General features: G+C 50.5%; 1 protein-coding gene and 1 pseudogene across 1 annotated transcript; both read right to left on the bottom strand.

Moving 5' to 3' along the window:
- Positions 1-1,220: 1,220 nt before the first annotated feature.
- PIPOX (pipecolic acid and sarcosine oxidase) lies at positions 1,221-13,718 on the bottom strand. The gene is made up of 8 exons (XM_045773428.2): positions 13,527-13,718; positions 11,514-11,662; positions 4,044-4,257; positions 3,590-3,772; positions 2,929-3,081; positions 2,375-2,533; positions 1,707-1,782; positions 1,221-1,419 (listed from the first exon to the last, which is right to left on the bottom strand). The coding sequence occupies exons 1-8, from the start codon at positions 13,638-13,640 to the stop codon at positions 1,289-1,291; spliced, it is 1,179 nt and encodes a 392-aa protein (XP_045629384.2). The 5' UTR covers positions 13,641-13,718; the 3' UTR covers positions 1,221-1,288.
- Positions 13,719-19,098: 5,380 nt separating this feature from the next.
- On the bottom strand, positions 19,099-19,917 carry LOC123777141 (small ribosomal subunit protein eS25 pseudogene; annotated as a pseudogene).
- Between the last annotated feature and the right edge of the window lie 676 nt (positions 19,918-20,593).

Here is a 20,593-nt window from a genome sequence, read left to right as displayed (position 1 = left end):
ACCCTCTGAGAGCACCAGAGATGCAGACCCGGCGGGGGGCTGAGGAGGCGGGCTGGCTTTTACAACCCCCTGGAGAAATCAGTGCTGATCCATGTGCCTAGGCCTAGAGGCAATTTCCTCTGTGTTGTCTTTCCTTTGGGGATATTTTCACTCTTATTCCCATTTCCCACTCTTCCCGCTCAGGGCCTCCTTCTAACATTTCCGCCCCAGCGGGTCCCAGGGTTTCTCTCCCCGGAGCAGGCAATCTCTTAGGTCCGATGGCCTGGTCTGGAGATGCTCCTGCAGGGTGTGCACGGGGCACATTCAGCCCAGTCCCTGTTTACACCCCTCAACCCTCCACCCGCCCTGGGGTAGTTACGAGCCTGTTCCCCTCTAAAGCAATTAGTGCAAGGAGGCCAGCCGACTCGGCGCTAATGCCATTTCATTAAGTGGGAGCAATCCTAATGATAATAAAATGGCACATTTAACATTCAAACATTGAACAGGGTTTCTAAGCGAGTGTGTCTCTCTCTTCCTTTCTGGTACAACAGCTTCATCTTCATAAGGACCTGACAATATACCCTAATGAGAGACTGGGGAGCTAAGCATCTTTACAGAGCCAGAGAGAGGATGAGAACCAGACAAAGAATCCAGGGAGAGAGGGTGCAGGGCACTGAGGAGATAAAGACCCAAGGATTCCTAGGGTCATGGACTCTGTGGCGCTGATTGAGAATGAAAGTCTCCAAGAAATAAGGTCGCACGGGGGATAAAGCCCACTGCAGACTTCAATGCAATGCAGCTATTCATGTATTTGCTTGCTCAACACATTCTTTCAACAAACAGTTATTGTGCACCCAAGGTGAGCCAGATTTTATGGGGGTTTGTGATGGAGGGTGGCTCTGGTCTTAGGAAAAGGAACTCCAAGGGCGATAGCGATCTACAAATCATCCTGTTTACTCCGCCCCCCCACCCCGGGCACCTTTAGTCAAATCTACCCCAAGTTTATCAATTGTCTCAGCGAAGAGAATTGTAACAACTGCTTGGGTCCCCTGAGCCAGTCCCTAGGTGTCCTCCTTATTGAGACATCCATCTCAAAGGTCCCTGCTACTCGGGGATGGTACAATATCTGGTTGACCTTCCGGAAGCAAAAAAGTAGTGGGACTGGGGAGCTGGCCAGGGAAAGAAGGTCGATTCAATCATCCAGTGTTGACAGGGGATTCAAGAAAGGCAGGAGAATAGGATGACATTTAATAGCCAGAGGGCTTTATTCCCAGCTCCTGTGCACACAAGGGAGGCCGCTGGCCAGGGGTCAAAGGTGGGCTTTGCCCAGGTTAGGGAAGCGGCTCATTCGAAAAGGTGTCAAGTCATAAGATGGCGTTAATTTCATGCTTAATTCATACAGGATCTTCCCCACAACAGGGGAGAGCTTGAATCCATGTCCTAGGGAAAGGAGAGCAGGTGGTCAGGCATCCTCAGGGACAGCGCCTGGGGTCCCTGGATGTCTACTACCCTGTTCCCAAATAGGGCTAACTCTCTTCTTGGTCTGCATCCCAAAGCTGGAAGTTGCCTCCCACCAGAAGTAGCTCTTCTTCTCTGTTTGCACGCCCAGCCCCTTTACACACTCAAGTCTAGGCTTTGGCCAGCCAAGAGCCTACGTAGAAGACGCCATTTTGCCTGGCACTGAGATAGGTCGGCTTTAAGGCACATCCTCCCCTGCTCAGGCTCACCAGAGAATCCAGCACCAATGACAATGTTGTCATACTTCGGGTGGCAATCAAGAATGAAGTGCTCGTCGGGGGTGTTCTAGAAAGAAACAATCACACTTTTGTCCTTTGAGGAGAGAAGGAGGAGGAAGAACGGCAGCTCAGAGGGGAGGGGATGAGGCTGGATTGCTTTCCAGAAAGAATGGGAATGGGGCACAGGAATGCTTTCTGCATGCCAGCGCCCCCTCCGGGGATGACAGTCTTTCTCATTTGTCCATCTGCCTCTCTGCTCATCCAGAGCCATGAACACAGTAGGTGCTCAGTGAATGCGTGTAAACTAACTTTAGCCAAGATGCCTCAGGCCCTGGTGACATCTGTCTCTTCTCTTCGTCCCTAAGGCCTATTCAACTAGAACATCTTGCCAAAAAATCTTTTAGAGCTCTTCTGGGAAACATAGCGAGGGGCTGCCAGGCATAAGCCTAGTTTGCTAATGAAAAGGAATATGAATAACCTCTAATGGGCCCTCTCGGGGAGAGGTGAACGGACCCACAGAGAGCAGCTCGTTCCTTTCAAGTCACATCCCAGGTCAGGGGTCAAACAGAAGCGAGCCGGAGCCGCGCAGGCTCTGTGTGTCTCCTTCCCCTGTTCCCCGGGCAGGAGAGGGCCGGCCTGGCGGCTGCCCACACCCTCACCGTGTACAGGCAGCGCTCCACCACGGCGGGCTGCGGCTCCAGGTCAGGTAAGCGATCTCTGACAAAGCGGCTCAGGATCCCGATGTCTTGGATGTCTGAGCATGCTTCGGGGCAGTCCCGCGCCTCAGGATCTGCATCGTTGCCGTGGTGATAGCAGACCTAGCTCCCAATCAGAGCAGAGTGAGCTGCGAGGGGCCGGCCCTCCCGCGCACCCACCCAGCCCAGGGAGCAGGCTCGCACACAGAGTGCCCCCATCCATCATCCCAGCCTTCCCGAGTCCTGACAGATGCCATTTGTTGCCACATGAGATTGCCTTAGCTGTTCCTTCTACCCCCACCCCCAGAACCCCATGTTTGCAAAGGAAAGGCTTCCTTTGCTGGGCCTCGGATCGGGTGGGGTTCTTGCATTGCAAATAGCGAATAGGGACGAATTCTCCTGCTCCTGCTGCTGGGGGATCCCAGGAATGTATGGAAAAGGAAGTTAGAGCAGCTGCCCCAAATCTGCAGGGAGCGGAGGGGGGGCCCTACTGGCTCTCTCTGGGCTTTTCCACTCACCTTCATCAGCCCTGGGTACTCCCCGGAGGGCAGCCCATAGATGTGGTGGGGAGCCGCGCTGAGGCCCAGGCCCAGGAAACAAGGAAAGGCCCGGGACACACCATAGCTTCCAGGAACCTTCTCTCGCCAGTAACACACATTGATCCGCAGGGTCTTGAAGCCGAAAGAGGAAGTGGGAGATGAAGGGGAAAGGCCGTGAAACTCTACAGACAGCGAGAACAGTTTCTTCTGAGGTCCCTGGCTCTTGAATACAAGCCTGCATGCGCCCCTTAACTCGTCCATCCTGTTTCACCCAATTCTCACGTCGTCGGTCTGTTCCATTTTGGTATGAGGTACAAAGATCTCTGCATCCCTGTCTCTTCCCCCAGTCTCAGTCTCCCATTGCTGCACCCAGCCCGACTTCTCTCCCTCTCTCTCTCCAGCACTTCATAATACCTCAGATTTAGTGAGTTCCTGAGGGCTTTCTATTGATTCTATAATTTAATTCTCCAACAGCCCTGTCCCCATTTTACACATTACGAAACTGAGGCTCATGAGGGGAACTAATTGGCCCAAGTTCATCCACCAGCAAGTGGCAGATCCGGGACTCAAACTCGAGTCTGTCTGACTCCCAGGTGTCTTCTCTTAAGCACCAACTCTCAGGCTTCTAACCCCCCCTTACCTGGAGAGGCAGCTCCATTCCCAGGGGTCGGAGGAGCCGGTTGGTCCAAGGACCCGCCGTGATAATCAGGCTTTTGGCTCGGTAGGTCCTGGAGGCACTTCTCACTGTGACGGGTCGCCCTGGTTTTATGTCCGTCACCTTCTCTCCATCACACACTAGGCCTCCGAGACGTCGAATTGCATCCTGAAAGGGCAGCGGCAGGGAAGGGCAAATGAGATAGTTGCGTGGTTCACCCTGGTAAACAACGAGTCCTTCACTTCGGGAAGAAAAGAGAGCGCAGACTGCAGGCCTCCTGTCCCCCATGGACAAGGCCTAGCGGGGTATATCAACTGCCCCGTCCAGAAGGCCAAGAACAAGGCCAGCGGGGCGAAGGCTTTCACCGGCCCGGGAGGCTGGGGACGGCCTACTGGAACCACCCCGGGCGCTGCATCGCCCCAAACGCCACGCATCCTACCTGGAGGGCTCTGAGGGCCCGGTCTGCATAGAGAACCCCTCCAGACTTGTCCAAGAGCCCCACTTCTCCCCTGGCCAGCCGAACATTGGGGAAACGTTGCTTCAGTTCCTCAGCTGAAAGACACTGGTGTTCCACCCCCTGTCGAGACAAAGTAGCCTGGATGGTCTTTAATTCTGAATTCTCCTTCATCCCCAGCAGCAGTAGCCCTGTCTGCCTGTAAAAAAAAAAAAAGAGAAAAGAAAAAAAAAAAAAGAAAAGAAAGGCATATGGGTGAGGGTACGAGTCAGGACCCTGGGCCGTTCTCTCTCATTCTTCTGCAAGGGTCCCAACAAGCAGGGTCCCAACCTCATGTTCAAAGAACGGGTAAAGTCAGGGGCGCGAGGCCGACTCAGTCAGTAGAGCATGTGACTCTTGATCTTAGGTTGGTGAGTTCAAGCCCCACACTGGGTGTGGAGCCTACTTAAAAAGAAAAAAGTATGGGGGCGCCTGGTGGCTCAGTCAGTTGGGTGTCCAACTCTTGGTTTAGGTCAGGTCGTGATCTCATGGGTCATGGATCGAGCCTGCATGGGGCTCTGAGCTCAGTGGGGAATCTGCTGGAGATTCTCTCCCTCTGCCTCTCCCCCTACTCATGCTCAAGCGAGCTCTCCGTCTCTTTCAAATAAATCAATCAATCTTAAAAAATTTTAAAAGATTAAAAAATAAAGAATAAATAAAAAGAACTGGTAAAGTCATCTCAGTGCTGTTGTAGGGTGGCAGTCCGTAGTACTGATCTGGCTGCCAGCCCGTGGCAGTCCGTAGTACTGATCTGGCTGCCAGCCCATGCCCAAGTCGGCCCCCGGCTCTCACTTCCGGTTTGCTTGTCCCTGGCATTTCTCAGGATCCATCCGCCCTTGAGGACAGACATCGGAAATCCTCTTAATGCTACACCTCGAAAGTGGTAGGTGTTTCTTCCTCTTCCTCCATCCCCTGACCCACTCACTGTTCTGATCTTGATTCCGTATCCTCTTCCCCCCTAGTCTACCGCCCTGCTCTTGCTTTCCTTTTGTCCCTTTCCCTCTCATATCCTGTGTTGTCCCTTGCTGCACATCTCTCGGTTCCTCCTCAGAGGCTGCCCGTTTTGTGGAAAGGATCCTAAATTGAGAGACCTGGCTCTGGGTCCAGTCCTGGCAGACCCCTTGTGACGTTGCTCTGGTGGCGCACTGCTCCAGGCCCCAGATTCCTCTGTAATGCAAGCCTGCTGGACTATTGGGGCTCCCGCTCCGACCCTGGGGCATAGGGACCTGGCGTGGGCCATTTTTTCGTTGCTACAGCGACTGGGGGTGGCTCCTCGCATTTAGTGGGCTGAACCTGCAATGCTCGGGAAGATCCACCCCCCCAATGCCACAGTGCCCTCATGCAGAAACACTGGTAGGTGGTCTCTGAGGGTTCCAGCAATTAATTCAGCGATTCTATGGTTTTGTTCCTCCCTGTACTTCCCTTTCTGCTTCCTACTCTCTAGGGGAGGGAAAGCTGTTTCTCTTTAATACTTCCCGTCTCTGTGTCACAAGAGACCAGAGCTGATCTAACTTTCGGTGGGAACGGATCTGAACAATGGAAGGGTCACTTTGGCCCTTGGGACCATTGCTGCGGTCCCTCTGCCTTTCAGCAGCTGCGGTGACCAGTATCAGCCGGGTACACCCCCCAGGTACTGTGTATAAAGCTCGTAATAGCCAGTAATGGAGTCTCATGGATATTACATGCTTCCAAATCCCGCATTATCTGGTTGGGGGGATTAAAGAGAAGATTGGGAGGGGGTAGGGACACAGCAGGCCCTGGGGCCGGTGTCAGTACACAGAGCCGCGCAGCATGCCCAATCCATTTGCCATGGCCCCCGCCTCCCCAGCATTCAGCACCGGGGAGAAAGAATGAGTGCCTCTGCGTCTTCAAAGCTTCGCAGAGGGAAGATGCTGTTGAATCCCCACTAGCCAGCAAGGTCCTTTCCCTGTGGCCCCAAAAGGACTTCAGATTGGTTCTCAGGTCGTGAAAACTTGCCTAGTACACTTCTCGGCCTAGAGGATCATTAAGAAGTCACGCAAGTATATGATCTTGAGCCCTTTCTACCGCATGCGGTTGTGGCTGGGTGGGATTCTGGGGGAAGACCTGGCTTAACCCTTACATCAGCAGTTATCACGTCAGATCCCCGGCTCAGGAATCCCAGAGCATTGTATTCCGACCCCTGCTGCAGTACATGGACCGTGGTCTCCCGTGTACCCTGCCATTTACCTACTTCCCTTCCACCCTTCCTCCCTTCCTCTCTCTCTCCCTTCCTTCGTTCTTTCCTTGAAGTAAGAACTCCTCTTACAGGAAGGCACTGTATGGGGAAAACAAACTCATGCCAAGACAACAGGCAAATCTGCCGAATTATGAAATGCTGAGTGATGTTCTAATTCCCAAGCCACCCTGTGGTGGTTGAAGCGGGAGCTCCCATCCCTCGGAGTAATCAGTGAGCTGATTCTGCCGGTGAATGTAATTGTGCCGATTGTAATCATTTTGCTCCAGCTCTCTGCCCCTGTGGCATTTATTTCTTAGCCCAGATATTGATCTAACAGTGGGAAATTTTCCATCTGAATTTGTGATGCTGGACCCTCCCCTAGTCCGAAGATGCGTTTGGGAAATTCTCATTTTCCGTGGATCACAGCTGAGCTATTTGGCCTGAGGGAAACCGTGCACTGCTGGAGAAATGCCTCGGATTGGAGAGAGATTTTTGACCATTATGAGCAAATCGGAAATAAATGTAAAACACTGCCTGCAAATGCAAAGGCCTGTCATTATGGGAGATAGGTGAGAGGCTCCTGTGGGAAATGCTTAGAGAATTGGAAATCAGTCAGTCAAAACCAGGATCAGAGAATGGGCCTCTTCCCCCAGTATGAAGATAGAGGACTTCCATGGGCAGATTGAAAATCATTTAAGTGCTTATTTTCTTAATGGCTTCTCCTAGATCCCAATAAACAGACCGCTCATGCTGCATCAATTTCTCACCCCGGTGCTCTGGGCCCCCCTCTGCTCTTTTTCGGCTCAGACCTAGGCTACAAAGTTTGGGGAGGAGAGGAATGAGAAGAGACAAGGCCATCACAAAAAAGAAAGAAGAAAGAAAGAAAGAAAGAAAGAAAGAAAGAAAGAAAGAAAGAAAGAAAGAAAAGAAAAGAAAAGAAAAGAAAAGAAAAGAAAAGAAAAGAAAAGAAAAGAAAAGAAAAGAAAGAAAAAGGAAAAAAAACGTCCAGGAAATGCCTGGTCAGGGCTGGCCTAGAAAGAAAGCTCCTTGAGGCGAGACTGGGTTGTCCGGGACCCTGGAAAGAGTGCAGCTCCCAGCTCCCAGCCGCCGCTGTCAGCTGAGCGCAGAGCAGGTGGTATGAACAGCGCCTTCCCCCAGCCCGAGCTGGATCTGCCTCTAGGAAGAGGTAATCGAAGAATCCTCCCGAGGGTCTTGTTGACTCCTCTAGCTGACTAAAGCCTCCGACATGATGTAAGGAGCCGGTGATCAGGGATTTCCATCCCTTACTACAGCAGGACAGGAGGCCGGATGGCGCAGGGAGGCATCTGGAACGGCAGACAGCCCTCCCTGCGCCCGCCGCCTCCCATCCCAGGCTCCCACTTCCCCCTGTCGGGGTTCAAAGTGCCAGTCAAGCCGGCTCCCAGAGTCACCTTGGGGAAGGGACTCAGTAATGGCTGCTGTCTTTGTTGGTTTTGGAGGAGCTCTTGGCTTTCATCTTCCGCTCAGTGGGCCGAGGTGGAATTGGTTAACAAAGACTGCTCCGGGGAGGGGACGCGGCTGACAAGCCAGACACTTCACAGACACAGGAAGCAGCAGCTGCGGAGGGGGCCGCCAGGTTCTGCCAGCAGCTGTACTGCCTAGGGCTGTGATCTTGTCTGATACTGTCAGCTAAGCAGGGGCAGCCCGGGTCAGGAGCTGGATATTAGGACTCAAAGGGAGAAGGCGGGGCAAGTGAGAGGGGGGCCCCAGAGCTGGGATTTGCTGGTGGTATCAGCGTCCTGGAGGTACCCATCACAAAAGACTCAGACCTTGTGATCTGACACACGTGTCGTCTGTACCCGGAATCTGTGCAAATATCCTGCGCCCACTCAGGTTTAGTATGCCACCGTCCCGGGAAGAGGCAGAACAGAATAAAAGGAATCGGACAGCCACCTTAACGACAGCTCCCGGACGTGTCTGTCTGTTTTTTATCACCATCAAATAGCATTAAGTAAATACGTTTAGTATCTATCAGTTAGATGATGGTGTTGTGCTGGTTCTCCCAGAAGAACCTAGGAGAGTAAGAACCACAGAGATGATGAATCATTTAGAAAATCAGAATCAAGAACAAAAGTGAAAAGAATTAGAATGGAAAGTATCGGTTCTGCGTCCCTAAGTCAAAGAACCAAATAAATGAGTGTGTCCGAGTAAATCAGGTTAGCCGTAAGAAAGGACTTGATGATGATGATAATAGTAACAATGGCAACACCTAGCACTCTGTAGAACTCGAAAGAATTTCCATAGCATGTTCACTTTACTCATTTTTCATAATTGGGGAAGTGAGGCATCAGAATGGTCTTTGAAGAGGGTCTAAGATATGTTCCTGTCTTTAAGTATACATTAGTAGGGACGCCTGGGTGGCTCAGTTGGTTAAGAATCTGCCTTTGGCTCAGGTCATGATCCCGGGGTCCTGGGATCGAGCCCCGCGTCAGGCTCCCTGCTCAGCGGGGAGCCTGCTTCTCCCTTCCCTCTGCTGCTCCCCCTGCTTGTTCTCTCACTCTCTCTGTCAAAGAAATAAAATCTTTAAAAAATAAAAATAAATATACATTAGCAGTCTTTCGGCCCAGGATGATTTAGACATCAATTTGTTTGGACAGAGGGTATGGACAAGGTCATCAGTCTGTGGTATCTTCAAAATCCGGGGGCCAGCAAACTATGACCCAGGAACCAGATCAGGTCTACCATCTATTTTTGTTTGTCACACAAACCAAGATGATTTTTTATATTTTTTTAGTGGCTGATAAAAAACGAAAGACTAATATTTCATGACCTGAAAAGTGTATGAAATTTCAGCATTCATGAATAAAGTTTTATTGGCACACAACCGTGCTCGTTTATCTATGTATCTATCATCTTGGCGTCTCTCACACTACAATGGCAGAGTTGGGTAACTGGCAGAGTTGAAGATTTACAACAGAGACCATATGGCCTGCAAAGTCTAAAATACTATGTGGCCATTCTGGAGAAAGCTCGCCAAGCCCTGTTCTACACTAACTAAGAATGTGGTAAGCTTGCAATTTGCACTAAGAGGTTAAGACCCTGACTACGCAGTAGCAACCCTCTCATAAGGTTGTGGGGAGAATTAAATTAGTTAACATGTATTGAATACTTTTTTTTTTTACAATTTTATTTATTTATTTGAGAGAGACAGAGATAGTGACAGAGAGCACGAGCTGGAAGGAGAGGGAGAAGCAGGCTCCCTACTGAGCCGGGAGCCTGATGCGGGACTCGATCTCAGGACCTCGGGATCATGGCCAGAGCCGAAGGCAGATGCTTAACCGACTGAGCCACCCAGGTGCCCTGTACTGAGTACTTTGAAAACAGCCTTAGTTTCTTACCAAGAGCACTAAATACGAGATGAAGGTGATAATGGTGATGATGATGGATTGTCAGGTGCCACTCTAAGCCCTTCACAGACTCATCCTCACGACGGCCCCTTGAAATAGACACCCCTCCTCTACAGGTGAGAAAACTGAGTCTCACAGTGGTTCAACAGCTTGCTCCAAACCACACAGCTAGATGTGTCAGAGCTGACATGTGGAGCCAGGTCCACCTGGTCCCAAAGCCCTTCCAAATTCCTGTCCTCCTGCCAAGAGGAGGACTGTGAGATTATGAGAATGTTCTACCCACGCTTTCCTCTCCCTTGCTCCAGCAGCCATTCTCCTTGATGTCCATGGTCGCTGCATCCCACCTGTCTCCTCTTGCCCTTCTTCCCCCCTGTGCAATGGAGATAGCATACAGCTGGCACAGAATGGGTAGAAAGAGCTGCCATTTATCTAAAGGTGCTAGGCTCTGTGCCAAAAACTTCATGAGAGTCTCATTTAAGGGGCACCTGGGTGGCTCAGTCGGTTAAGCACCCGACTTTTGATTTCGGCTCAGGTCATGATCTCAGGGTTGTGAGATGGAGCCCCACATCGGGCTCCATGCTGGGCGGGAGCCTGCTTGAGATTCTCTCTCTTCCTCTCCCTCTGCCCCTCCCCCTCTTCCTCTCTTAAAAAAAAAAAAGTCTCATTTAATCCCCCACAAAGCCCTCTGAGGAAAAAATGAGTGACAGAGAGGTACAGAAACTTTCCCAATGTCACACAGCCAGTAAGAGGTAGAGCACAAAGTCAAGTTCAAGCCTGTCTCCAGAATCATGTCCCCTCTGTAAGATTCCAGGCACATCTCGCAATTACCTCCTTGTGCTGGGAAGAAGTGTGCCCTCCAAGGCCTCAGCACTTCTTTTAGTACCAGAAACTCAGCAGTATTCACAGATGGCTGACAGAGAGGGGTCCCTTTGCCAGGCCACCCTTCAGCAAGACATGCTCCTTTATTTGGGTGCTGGGTGCATTAGCTGCCTCTGGAATAAATCTGTAATTAGCTGTCCTAGCTGTATTTGCATAATGGATTTCACTTTGTTCTTAAGTTAATGGTGTTTTTGCAACAGAACAGTAACCTCTTGGTTCCTGGCCATTAAAATAACTGCCACCCTGGAGGATAGAGCCGTGGTTTTGTAGAAAGTTCAGGTAAGAGCCACAGAGAAGGTGGGAAGGGACATGGGGTGGGTGGTTAAAGTTCTCTGTGCACCGTGGACTGTCTGCCTTCTTCCCCATGAGCGTTTGGAAGGTCAGTGGAGGTTGGGGGGACCGAGGAGTCTTAAGGGTTAGAGAGCCATGGGGACAGCAGAGATCCCTAGCAAGCAACGGGGCCTGAAGAGGACACCTAGAGGGAGAGGCCTCCAGAGAGAATGAAGTAGATTATAGGGGTCGCTCTGGGGGAGAGGACCCAGCGTGGAAGATTAGGATATTAGCAGGAATATAAAGAACCAAGATGGCAGCCTCCTCCTTTATTTTAATCCCTGCCCTAAAAGAGTCTCGGATGGCTCCATGGAGATGCAGATATGAATTCCCACTCTGGGCATCTGCTCCCAGTGTCTTTTCAGCCGTCTTCCCAACACACCCTCTGCTGGCCTTGGACACGTGCTCGGAACCCAGTGCTGGAACTCAGAGCCGCGCCAGGAGCCAGCTGGAGCGATGGCGCCATCAGGCCAATGAGCAGAATGCTCCCATGTGTCTGGCAAGTCCCCAGACCCTGTGTCCCTCCACTGCATTTCAAGCGTTCATGGCACTGCCCCCCTCACCTACTCAAAGCACCTCCAGGCACCGGGCCCCACAAGTCAAGGAATTCCCCCACCCGCCAACCTGTGTAACTGGGTTCCAGCCTCGTGCTCCAGCTGGGCCCATATCTGGTAGCACTCCTCCATCATCTGGGTGTAAAAGTCTTCGGGGTACGCCCTCCGGATTATCCGGCTCTGCCCATGGGAGCTTCCTCGGGAGTGTGGTAGAAAAAACTGGAAACGGAGAACAAGAGAGACAATTGAGGCTGCTGCCCCTTGCACTGCCCCTTCCCCCATAGGAGTTAGCTCGTCACGTGTTGTCAAGCAGGAGCGCTTCATCTTCAAATATTTCCATACATTCTCTCTTTACGGCCAAGTTATTGATTTGGCGGCAAGCATAGAACTTCTTCAGTAGCAATAACTCAGCCTCCCTTTTGGTAACGTTACTCACATCCCAAACGGGCTTTGGATCCCCTCCCCAGCTGGTTTCCTAGAGAAGCATAATTAGAAAGAACCTTTGAGATCATTCCAGTCTAGCCCCCTTCGTTTTTGTTTTTGTTTTTGTTTTTTTTCAAAATTTTATTTAAATTCTAGTTAGTTAACATATGGTGTAATATTGGTTTCAGGAGTAGAACTTAGTGATTCATCACTTACATGTAACACCCAGCGCTCATCACAAGTGTGCTCCTTAATCCCCATCATCCACTTAGCCCAACCCCTGCCCACCTCCCTCCAGCAACCCTCAGTTTGTTCTCCATCGTTAAGAGTCTCTTATGGTTTGTTTCCCTCTCTTTTTTCCCCCTTCCCATATGTTCATCTCTTTTGTATCTTAAATTCCACATATGAGTGAACTCATATGGTATTTGTCTTTCTCTGACTGATTGATCTCAGTTAGCATAATACACTCTAGCTCCATCCCCGTCATTGCAAATGGCAAGATTTCAATTTTTTGATGGCTGAGTAATATTCCATTGTGTACATATACCACTCATCAGCTGATGGGCCCTTGGGCTCTCTCCAGTTTGGCTATTGTTGATCTTGCTGCTATGAACATCGGGGGGCATGTTCCTCTTTGCATCTGTATTTTTGTATCCTTTGGGTAAATACCCAGCAGTGCAATTGCTGGATCATAGGGTAGCTCTATTTTTAACTTTTTGAGAAACCTCCAGGCTGTTTTCCATTGCCCCCTTCATTTTCCGGACAAGGAAACTGATGTTTTTTCTCTATGGCTTCTGATCACTCGGGATGAGGGAACCACCTTGGGATTTAGCAAAAGATGGAGAGTTTCCTGCAAGGTTAGACCAGGAATCCCTTAGGCTTTGAGAAAACTGATAGAGAAATGAAAAAGGTTTCTAACGTATCCAGTTCATTACCAAGAAGAGTAAGCCAAAACCCACCTGGATAGCTGTAGGCAGGATGGGAGGATAGAAGCCTTTGGAAAGTGGTCTGCGTGGACCTACCCTGGGAAGGATCCTGGAGGTACACAGCCCTCCCACACACATACACATGTGCAGTGGTCACTGTAGACTGCACTGCGTGGGGTCACCTTTTCCATAAGGACAAATAAGACCTAAGTCTTATTTCCTGTGTATCAAACAATAAGGCTGCTATTAATCAGACAAACAGAAAAAACAGAAGGCTCTGCTGGGTTTCAGGGTGAGAGGCCAGGAACACTCAGGGAAGAATCCTACCTCTTAGGCTTACAAATCAGCCTTTCCCTCTTGGTAAAATTATTTTTACTTAAGGTTACCCAAAGCAGAACTGATTATTTTTCTGGGCCGGATCAAACATTTTGGCACAGAAGAAACCGAGTGGCAGGAAGGAAGAGAACAGGACCTGGGATACTTCTTGATCAAGGGCAGGAAACCGGGAGGCAGTAGGAGGAAATGTGCCTAGAAACCCAATGTGGGTCTTAGGGAGGGTGGATCTTTTTTTTCATTGTCATGAAACACACCAGGCAGCAAAGCGGCAAATCACACAAAATTTGACGGTCAGACCTTTTGGCCTCACCCCAAAGCCTGCTGGCTCTGGAAACTTCTCTCCAGAGGAGGAGGAAGGGACAGTCCCTAAAGTGGGGAGTGCAGAGGGGACACAGTACCTGCTCCAGCAGGATGACCCTCTTCCTCTGTTTGGCCAGGTGGTATGCCGTGAAGCAGCCTTGGATGCCTGCCCCGATCACAATGGCATCACAGAGATCATTCTGAGCAGCCATGATGCCCGCTTAGCCCTACAGCTGCAAAGCCCACTGACAGAGGAGAAAGCAAGCAAAAGTAGGCTCTGGGCTAAAGGAGGAGGAGTAGGGCAAAGTCCAGCCTGGCCAGCATTCCCACAATCCCCTGGGCTGCGTCCTTCTCCCCACTCCTCCCTCCCCGCAAAGCCCGGCCTAGGGCTCAGCCCCCCTCCTCCCCTGCAGAGCAGAACTGGGTAGTCTGATTTCTGAGGTTTAGCCCAGCTCAGCTGCCAGCCTCACCCTTGTATCCCTCTAGCTTTCTATTCTTGGCTCAATTATTGTCATGCAAATGGCTCCTTCCTATGCCACCTTCCTGTCTCATTATGATCTTTGTCTCGGGACTTCGGCCCTGGAATTTCAATGCCTCCTAGACCAAGCTGGGCACCGGGAATGCTGCCTCCCCCTGCTGGCTTCCCTCCCTTCAGCCTGATTTCCTTTGGAGATTCTAAAGGGCCCGAGCTAAGAAGTTGGCACTCTGCCCAGGGTAAGGCCCACCTCCCTGGCGGGTGGCGAGGTCATGGGGGGAGACGCAGGGAACAATCGGGAGGGCAGTTTTGTGATTATGAAATTATTCTCAGCGTGTTTTACTTCCATTTTTTACAAAAGAGAAGAAATTATCACGAAAGAATGGAAAGGCCGGAGTGAGAGGAGGAGCCTTCTCCTGAGGCACAGAGGGGGCACCAGGCACCAGCCCGGGGCAGGGAGGGTCGCCTGGTAGTGAGCATGCCCTCTGTGCCAGGCCATGTACTGAGCAAGCATCACTACACGCACTCAGGACAGAGCTAGGATCTGTAAGGCCTGGTTCTTAGACAGTTTGGGGGTCTTCTTTAAGGAAAGGAAAATAAAATGTATGAATCTAGGGGCGCCTGGGTGGCACAGCGGTTAAGCGCCTGCCTTCGGCTCAGGGCGTGATCCCGGCATTATGGGATCGAGCCCCACATCAGGCTCCTCTGCTGGGAGCCTGCTCTTCCTCTCCCACTCCCCCTGCTTGTGTTCCCTCTCTTGCTGGCTGTCTCTATCTCTGTCAAATAAATAAATAAAATCTTTAAAAAAAAAAAAAGAAAAAGAAAATTTATGAATCTAAAATTAGGTGCTAGGACTAGAAGAGACTGTCCAATTAAGGAGCCCTCTGGTTGAAGTTCTGTTAGCTTCACGGTGAATCGGCCTCTGTACGCGTCACCTCGTTTAATCCCCGCAGCCCTAGGAGGACATATGTTTATCCCCACTTTGGGCACATTAAAGATGGCCCCAGCTCTTTGTCACTCCTGCCATCACGGGCTCTTTGACTGCATGACCAATAGAATATGGTGGAAGTGACACTGATGCTTTCTGGCCCAGGCCTTAAGACACTGAGAGCTTCTTTTTCCGGTCCCGGAGCGCTCCCTATTGGAGCCCTGAGCCACCATGTTAGAGGTCCAACCACCCTGTGGGAAAGACCGTGTGGGGAGGCCCTGAGACTGCATGGATAGCCGGACAGAGAGTGAAGCCATCTTGGATCCCCAGCCCAGCCACCAGCTCAAGACGGCTGAGTGACCCGACTAATGCCACATGGAGCATTAGTGTGTAATCTGAATTCCTGATCCACAGAATTGTGAGATACAATAGAAACAGTTGTTGTCTTAGCCACGAAATTTTGGGGTAGTGTTTTATACAACCATAACTGAAACACCCCCCCTTTTTTTAAAGATTTTTTATTTTATTTATTTGAGAGAGAGAGCAGGAGCTGGGGGGAAGAGCAGAGGGAGAGAAACAGGCTGCCCTCTGAGCAGGAGGCCGGATGGGTATTGGGTCCTGGGATCATGACCTGAGCCATAGGCAGATGCTTAACCGCTTAACCGACTGAGCCACCCAGGCGCCCCTGAAACACCTCTTTACAGACAGAGACATTAAGGCTTTTATAAACACAGGCACTGAGATGTGAACCTGGGGTCATCTGCTCCAGATCCTGCTCCTTTAACCACCAAGCCGTACTGGGGATTCGTCAGAACTCGTACCGATGATTCTAATTTCAATAGTTTGCTGTTTCTTTCATGGCCATACAGCGAGTGGGGAAAAAATACTGAATCAGGAAGTCCGTGTGATCCCAGGTGGCTGCCCAGCTTTGGCGAAGTGGTCCACCCCCAGCAAAGGGCACCCCCGAGTAGCCTGGCCAACTAGCTATCTTCTCGGCCCAGCCCCTCCTTTACTAAGAAAATGGGGGCCCAGAGAAGGTGTACCATATGACTGGGTTTTTTTTTTCTTCCGGGAAAAAAAACACTCTAGAATCCAGAAGTGATCTCAACTCCACCTCATCCCTAACCCACATAGACAGGAGAGCATCTGCCTCCCAACTGGACAGTTCCCTTGGAGGCAAAGAATGGTAGACCTAGTAGGGAAAGTGTACTATTTAAATATGCAAAGGCTTGCTAGAAATAGGTAAGGTCAGCCCCCAGATTCCTCTTGATAAGATGTCAGAGAAGATGAAGAGTTTACATACAAGGAAAAGCAGACAATAAATCCTCACATGGAAATGTGCCCGGCCTCACCAGCAGGGAAAGAAATGGGAATTAAATAACTTCAAGGTACGATTATGTGCCTATTAAATGAGCAAAAATAAATAAAAATGATAAAACCTGATGTTGTCAGTGCTGTGGGGAAAGAGAGAGAACAGGGAGGCCACTCAGAGGGTCTGGGCCTTCTGGAGAGAGCCGGGCAGTGTTCACCCACGGTAGACTGGTTCACGCCTTCTGACCTAGCAATCTGACTTAGGGAACTCTACCCCCAGGAAATATCCAAGGGAAGAGAGAGACATTTGTGTGAAGACATTCATAGCCATGCTCTTGCAATATAGAACACTGGAAACAACCCAGCCACAGGGAATGGCTGAGCAAATTCTGGCACGTTGACACGAGATACTATGCAGCGATTCAAAGTGACAAGCTGTGGACTGTGGGCTACGTAGAAATGTGTGTATGTATGAAATCATCCTGAGAAAAAGAACAGAACACAAATAGACACACTCGGATCACAACCACAAGTTCTGTGCGTGCGTGCTATCAGAGATCTAAAGAGAATTTGGCACAGAAATTGAGCTTAATGTTCATTAGCTTTCCATATTCTATCAAAACCGAGCTTCCATTCACAATTTGTAAAAGGGGAAGGAGGAATCCCCTGGGGAAGCGGATTCCTCAGATCTCCCCCATCACAGGTTCCAGGGCTGGGGAAAGTTCTCTCTTTGTTCTAACCTCAGTTCTTCCTGCTGCCCCGCCCCCCTCCCCGGACCATTTCTTATTGTTCGGTTCTCCAGGGAGGCTACAAAAGCGGGCTCTGTATCCCACCTCTCCTTTGTTTAATATAATATCCCTTCAGAAATAAAATGACAATTCCATTTCCCCACCCCTACTTCACAAGCCTGCCCTGGATTCCTGGACTCAAGCACTCGGCTTCTCGTGAAGAATTTCAAACAGCTCCTCCGAAAGCACTGGCCCCGGCCCAACCTTGAAATGAAAAGGAAATTGACTTCTGAAGGCTTCCCGTCTTTCTCAGGGTTGCCCATCCTTGTGGCTGTCCTGACAGGGGCAGGCAGAGAGAAGCGATCCCCTCAAATTCCATCTTAACACCCATTTTGGATTGGAAGACTATTAAAGAAAGAGCCAGCAGCCCTAGACCGCGCTGCTGTGTGTCAGCATTCGCCGCTCGTGTCCTGGGGCAGAGCCGCCGAAGATGTGAAGCTGAGTTGCTTATCTGAGGGCTTGATTGACACTTCGTGGACGGGGGCGGGAGAGCCCAGCCAAGGAAGCAGCAAGCTGTACAGCTCGAAATAATGAGAGGACTTGAATCGGGAGAGAGCGAGGAATAAATAAGAGAGACCTAGGAGTTTGAATGGCACGGGAGAATCTTCTGTTCTCAGTCCTCTGCCCCAATTTGCCAAGGCGCGGGAGCCTGGGGCCAGGAGGCAGGCAGGCAGGCGAGGAAGTCGCCCCTCCAGACCCATCCTGCCAGCTGCCAGGGGTGTTTGGGGCCCTGAATGTGCAGAAGATATCAGAGCGAGCAAACCAAGGGCTGCAGAGCCGGATCTGTACCTGGTCTCCTGTAGACCCGCTGCACGTCTCAGCTTTGCCCCCGCCATCCGCGCTCCCTCTGCTGCCTTCGCCCCGTCATCCATCTGCCTTCCCTCACCTGGATTCTCGCATTAACCTCTTAGCCAGTCTCCTGGCCTCTCCTTGCCCCTCTTAATCTACCCTTCCAGGCTCCTGCCAGAGTTGTCTCTCTAAACAGCAAATCGCATAGGTCACTCCCCTGCTGAAAATTCCGTAACAGCCGCCCATTTCCCATTACGATAAAATCTCAGCTCCTTAGCTTGGCCCGAGCTCGGCAGTTGGCGTTCTGGCCTCTGCAGGCTCTCGCAGCTCTACGGCGGGTCCTTTCTCACTGTGCTCTTTAGGCCCTGGCAAGGCTGAGCTGAAAGAGGTTCCAGCATTCACTGCGATGATGATTCCAAATTCCCCGACACCCCCAAGCCAACTTGGATGTCCTCTGTCCTAGACTCCCTTCTCACTGTCTGGTCTCAGGGATAACAATGAGCAAAGTGGATTGCAATTGTTTGCAGGTCTGCCCCACCCAGCTCCTTAAGGGGTAGGGGTCTGCTTTTGATTGCCATCTTCCATAGGCAATACAGACATAGGGAACGACAATGAAAGGGCTCAAAAGAGAACACCGCCAAAAGGATGTCTCCTTCCCACCCTGTCCTCAGCCACTTTGCTCTCCTTGCATGCAATACTATAAGGCATTTTCATTTGTCTCCATTCAGAGACGTTCTATGGGTGTCCAAACATATTTAAAGTGCATATTCTTTCTTTGAAATCTCAGAAGTTGCACACTATAGAACACCTCGCCGTTTCCATTTCTTATATCGTGGCTCCTGTGGGTCTGGCCCATTCTTCCTGATGGCCACGGGGTAGTCGGTGCATGGAGAAGGCATTTAGGACAGAGAAGGCATGCATACATGTTTGCGGACCGTACGGTGGGTTTCTCTGGCTACCATAGGCACGCTAGACTCACAGCGTTCTCGAACCATCGGGTATGGGGTGTTCAGGGGTATCTTAGCCAGGCTGGCCTTGCAAGGTTTATCACAGGCTGACAGTGTCTTCTGTGAGCTGCTGAGGACAGGGCCCATCTTCAGGCCTGGAGGTCGTGAGGGTAGCACACCTGGAGACCCTGGCTTCTGCTTCTTGCCCTGTCTTTGTGTTTGCATTTGGTAAGTGGCGGATATTACCTTCCACCCCACTCCCTCAAGATACAAGAGTTCCATTGCTAGGCAGTCTCCAGGGAAGGAAAGACAATAAGGAAAGTCCTGGGAATTGGGGCTGAAACCTCTGAGAAAGAAATTAAATCACCAAGTAGCTTGGGAAGGGAGCAGCCACCCCACACCTCACTAGGACAAAAGGAAATGCAATAAAAATGAGTGAGGAGACATTTTCATTGTCTTAAGGGAAAACTTCCCTGAAGATGGACACTGGAATCTTCTTCTCTTCCTTCTCGTCCCCGCCCCCCGCCCTGCCCTGCCGCCTTTTCCTCCTCTTCTCCTTCTTCTCCTCCTCCTCGATCTCCTTCTTCTTCTTCTTCTTCTTCTTCTTCTTCTTCTTCTTCTTCTTCTTCTTCTTCTTCTTCTTCTTCTTCTTCTTCTTCTTCTTCTCCTTCTTCTTCTTCTCCTTCTTCTTCTTCTCCTCCTCCTCCTTCTTCCCCATTCCCCTTCCTTTTCTTCTTCTTTCCCTTATTCTCATTCTCCTCCTCCTCCTTCTTCTTCCTTTTCTCCTCCTCCTTCTTTGACTTAATAGTTTTATTTTCGAAAATATACGCTTGGTGGGATCTGCTCATGCATCGTCACCAGCAGCTGGGTATCTCTACCCTTGGTGTTTCTGGTGTAAATGACCTGAGCTCTGTGCTCTAAAACTGGTTTGATAAGTCCTTTACTGAGGAGCTCCTGAAGAGCTGCCCTGGCCAGGGAACCTGGAATCTTCAGTCTCTCAGAGAAAACAGCTGGAGTTACAAGCTCGTAGTTGGGAACTTCCTTACAGAGTTTGCCAAATGTCGCTTTGTCCAAGGAGACCAGGTTATCGAGCTTGTCCTGAACTATGACTTTAGACCACTTCTTCTCTCTGGCCTTACCACCAGATTTGTTCACTGGGTCTTTGCCTTTTTTGGCCGACTTTCCAGGATCTTTCTTCTTGTCATCCTGGGGCAGGATCGCGAAGCTTGGAGAGTAGCGGCTACCCCTGCCTTAGCCTCGCTAAGATGTTGGACAAAAATTGAATACTGGAATCTTCTTAATCTTGTCTCAAAGTCTTTCTATCCCAGCTCTACACAAATCTGTGTGCACATCTGCACACTCATCTGACTATGCTGCTCTAAGGTATAATCAGGTGTTCATTAAGTAGGTCTCTTTACATCTATGTGTCTGAGCGGGTCCATTCCCACCACTAGGCTTTCGGAGAGGTCCCATTAAAGCTCAGCAGACCCTGGGGAGAATGGCAAGTCAACGAGTGCTGAGAATTGGTGTCCCAGTTCTGCCCCTTGGAGGTGAAAGTGTGTTTGGGATGCAAACAATATATGAATCATCTGTCGGGAGCTTCTCCTCCCTTCTCTGGAGGGACTCTCCCATGGCTTTTCCATGCTTCATAGCCTGGCTATCAGGACACTCCAGGATCGGGATTTGCAGCGAGGAGTGAGAACTGGGGGCAGGAAAAGTCAAGTAGCTTTCCCTGGATCGGGCTGGCTTAACAGGTGACAAATAGCAACCAAACTTCAGTAGCGTGCGGGAAGACCAACTCCAGGGATTCGGTGTTCTGGTATTCTCCAGTTTTCAAGGGGATATGGTTTTCCCTTCTCCGACCTCTGCAGCCTGACTGTTGATGTTGCTGTTTGTTAGGAAATAGAGATGGATATGGGAGCTCAGG

The sequence above is a fragment of the Ursus americanus genome, chromosome 23 (genome assembly GCF_024610735.1).
Source record: "Ursus americanus isolate L20-20 chromosome 23, mUrsAme1.1.p, whole genome shotgun sequence".
Classification (NCBI taxonomy): domain Eukaryota; kingdom Metazoa; phylum Chordata; class Mammalia; order Carnivora; family Ursidae; genus Ursus; species Ursus americanus.
This window is presented reverse-complemented; position numbering and strand designations above follow the sequence as displayed.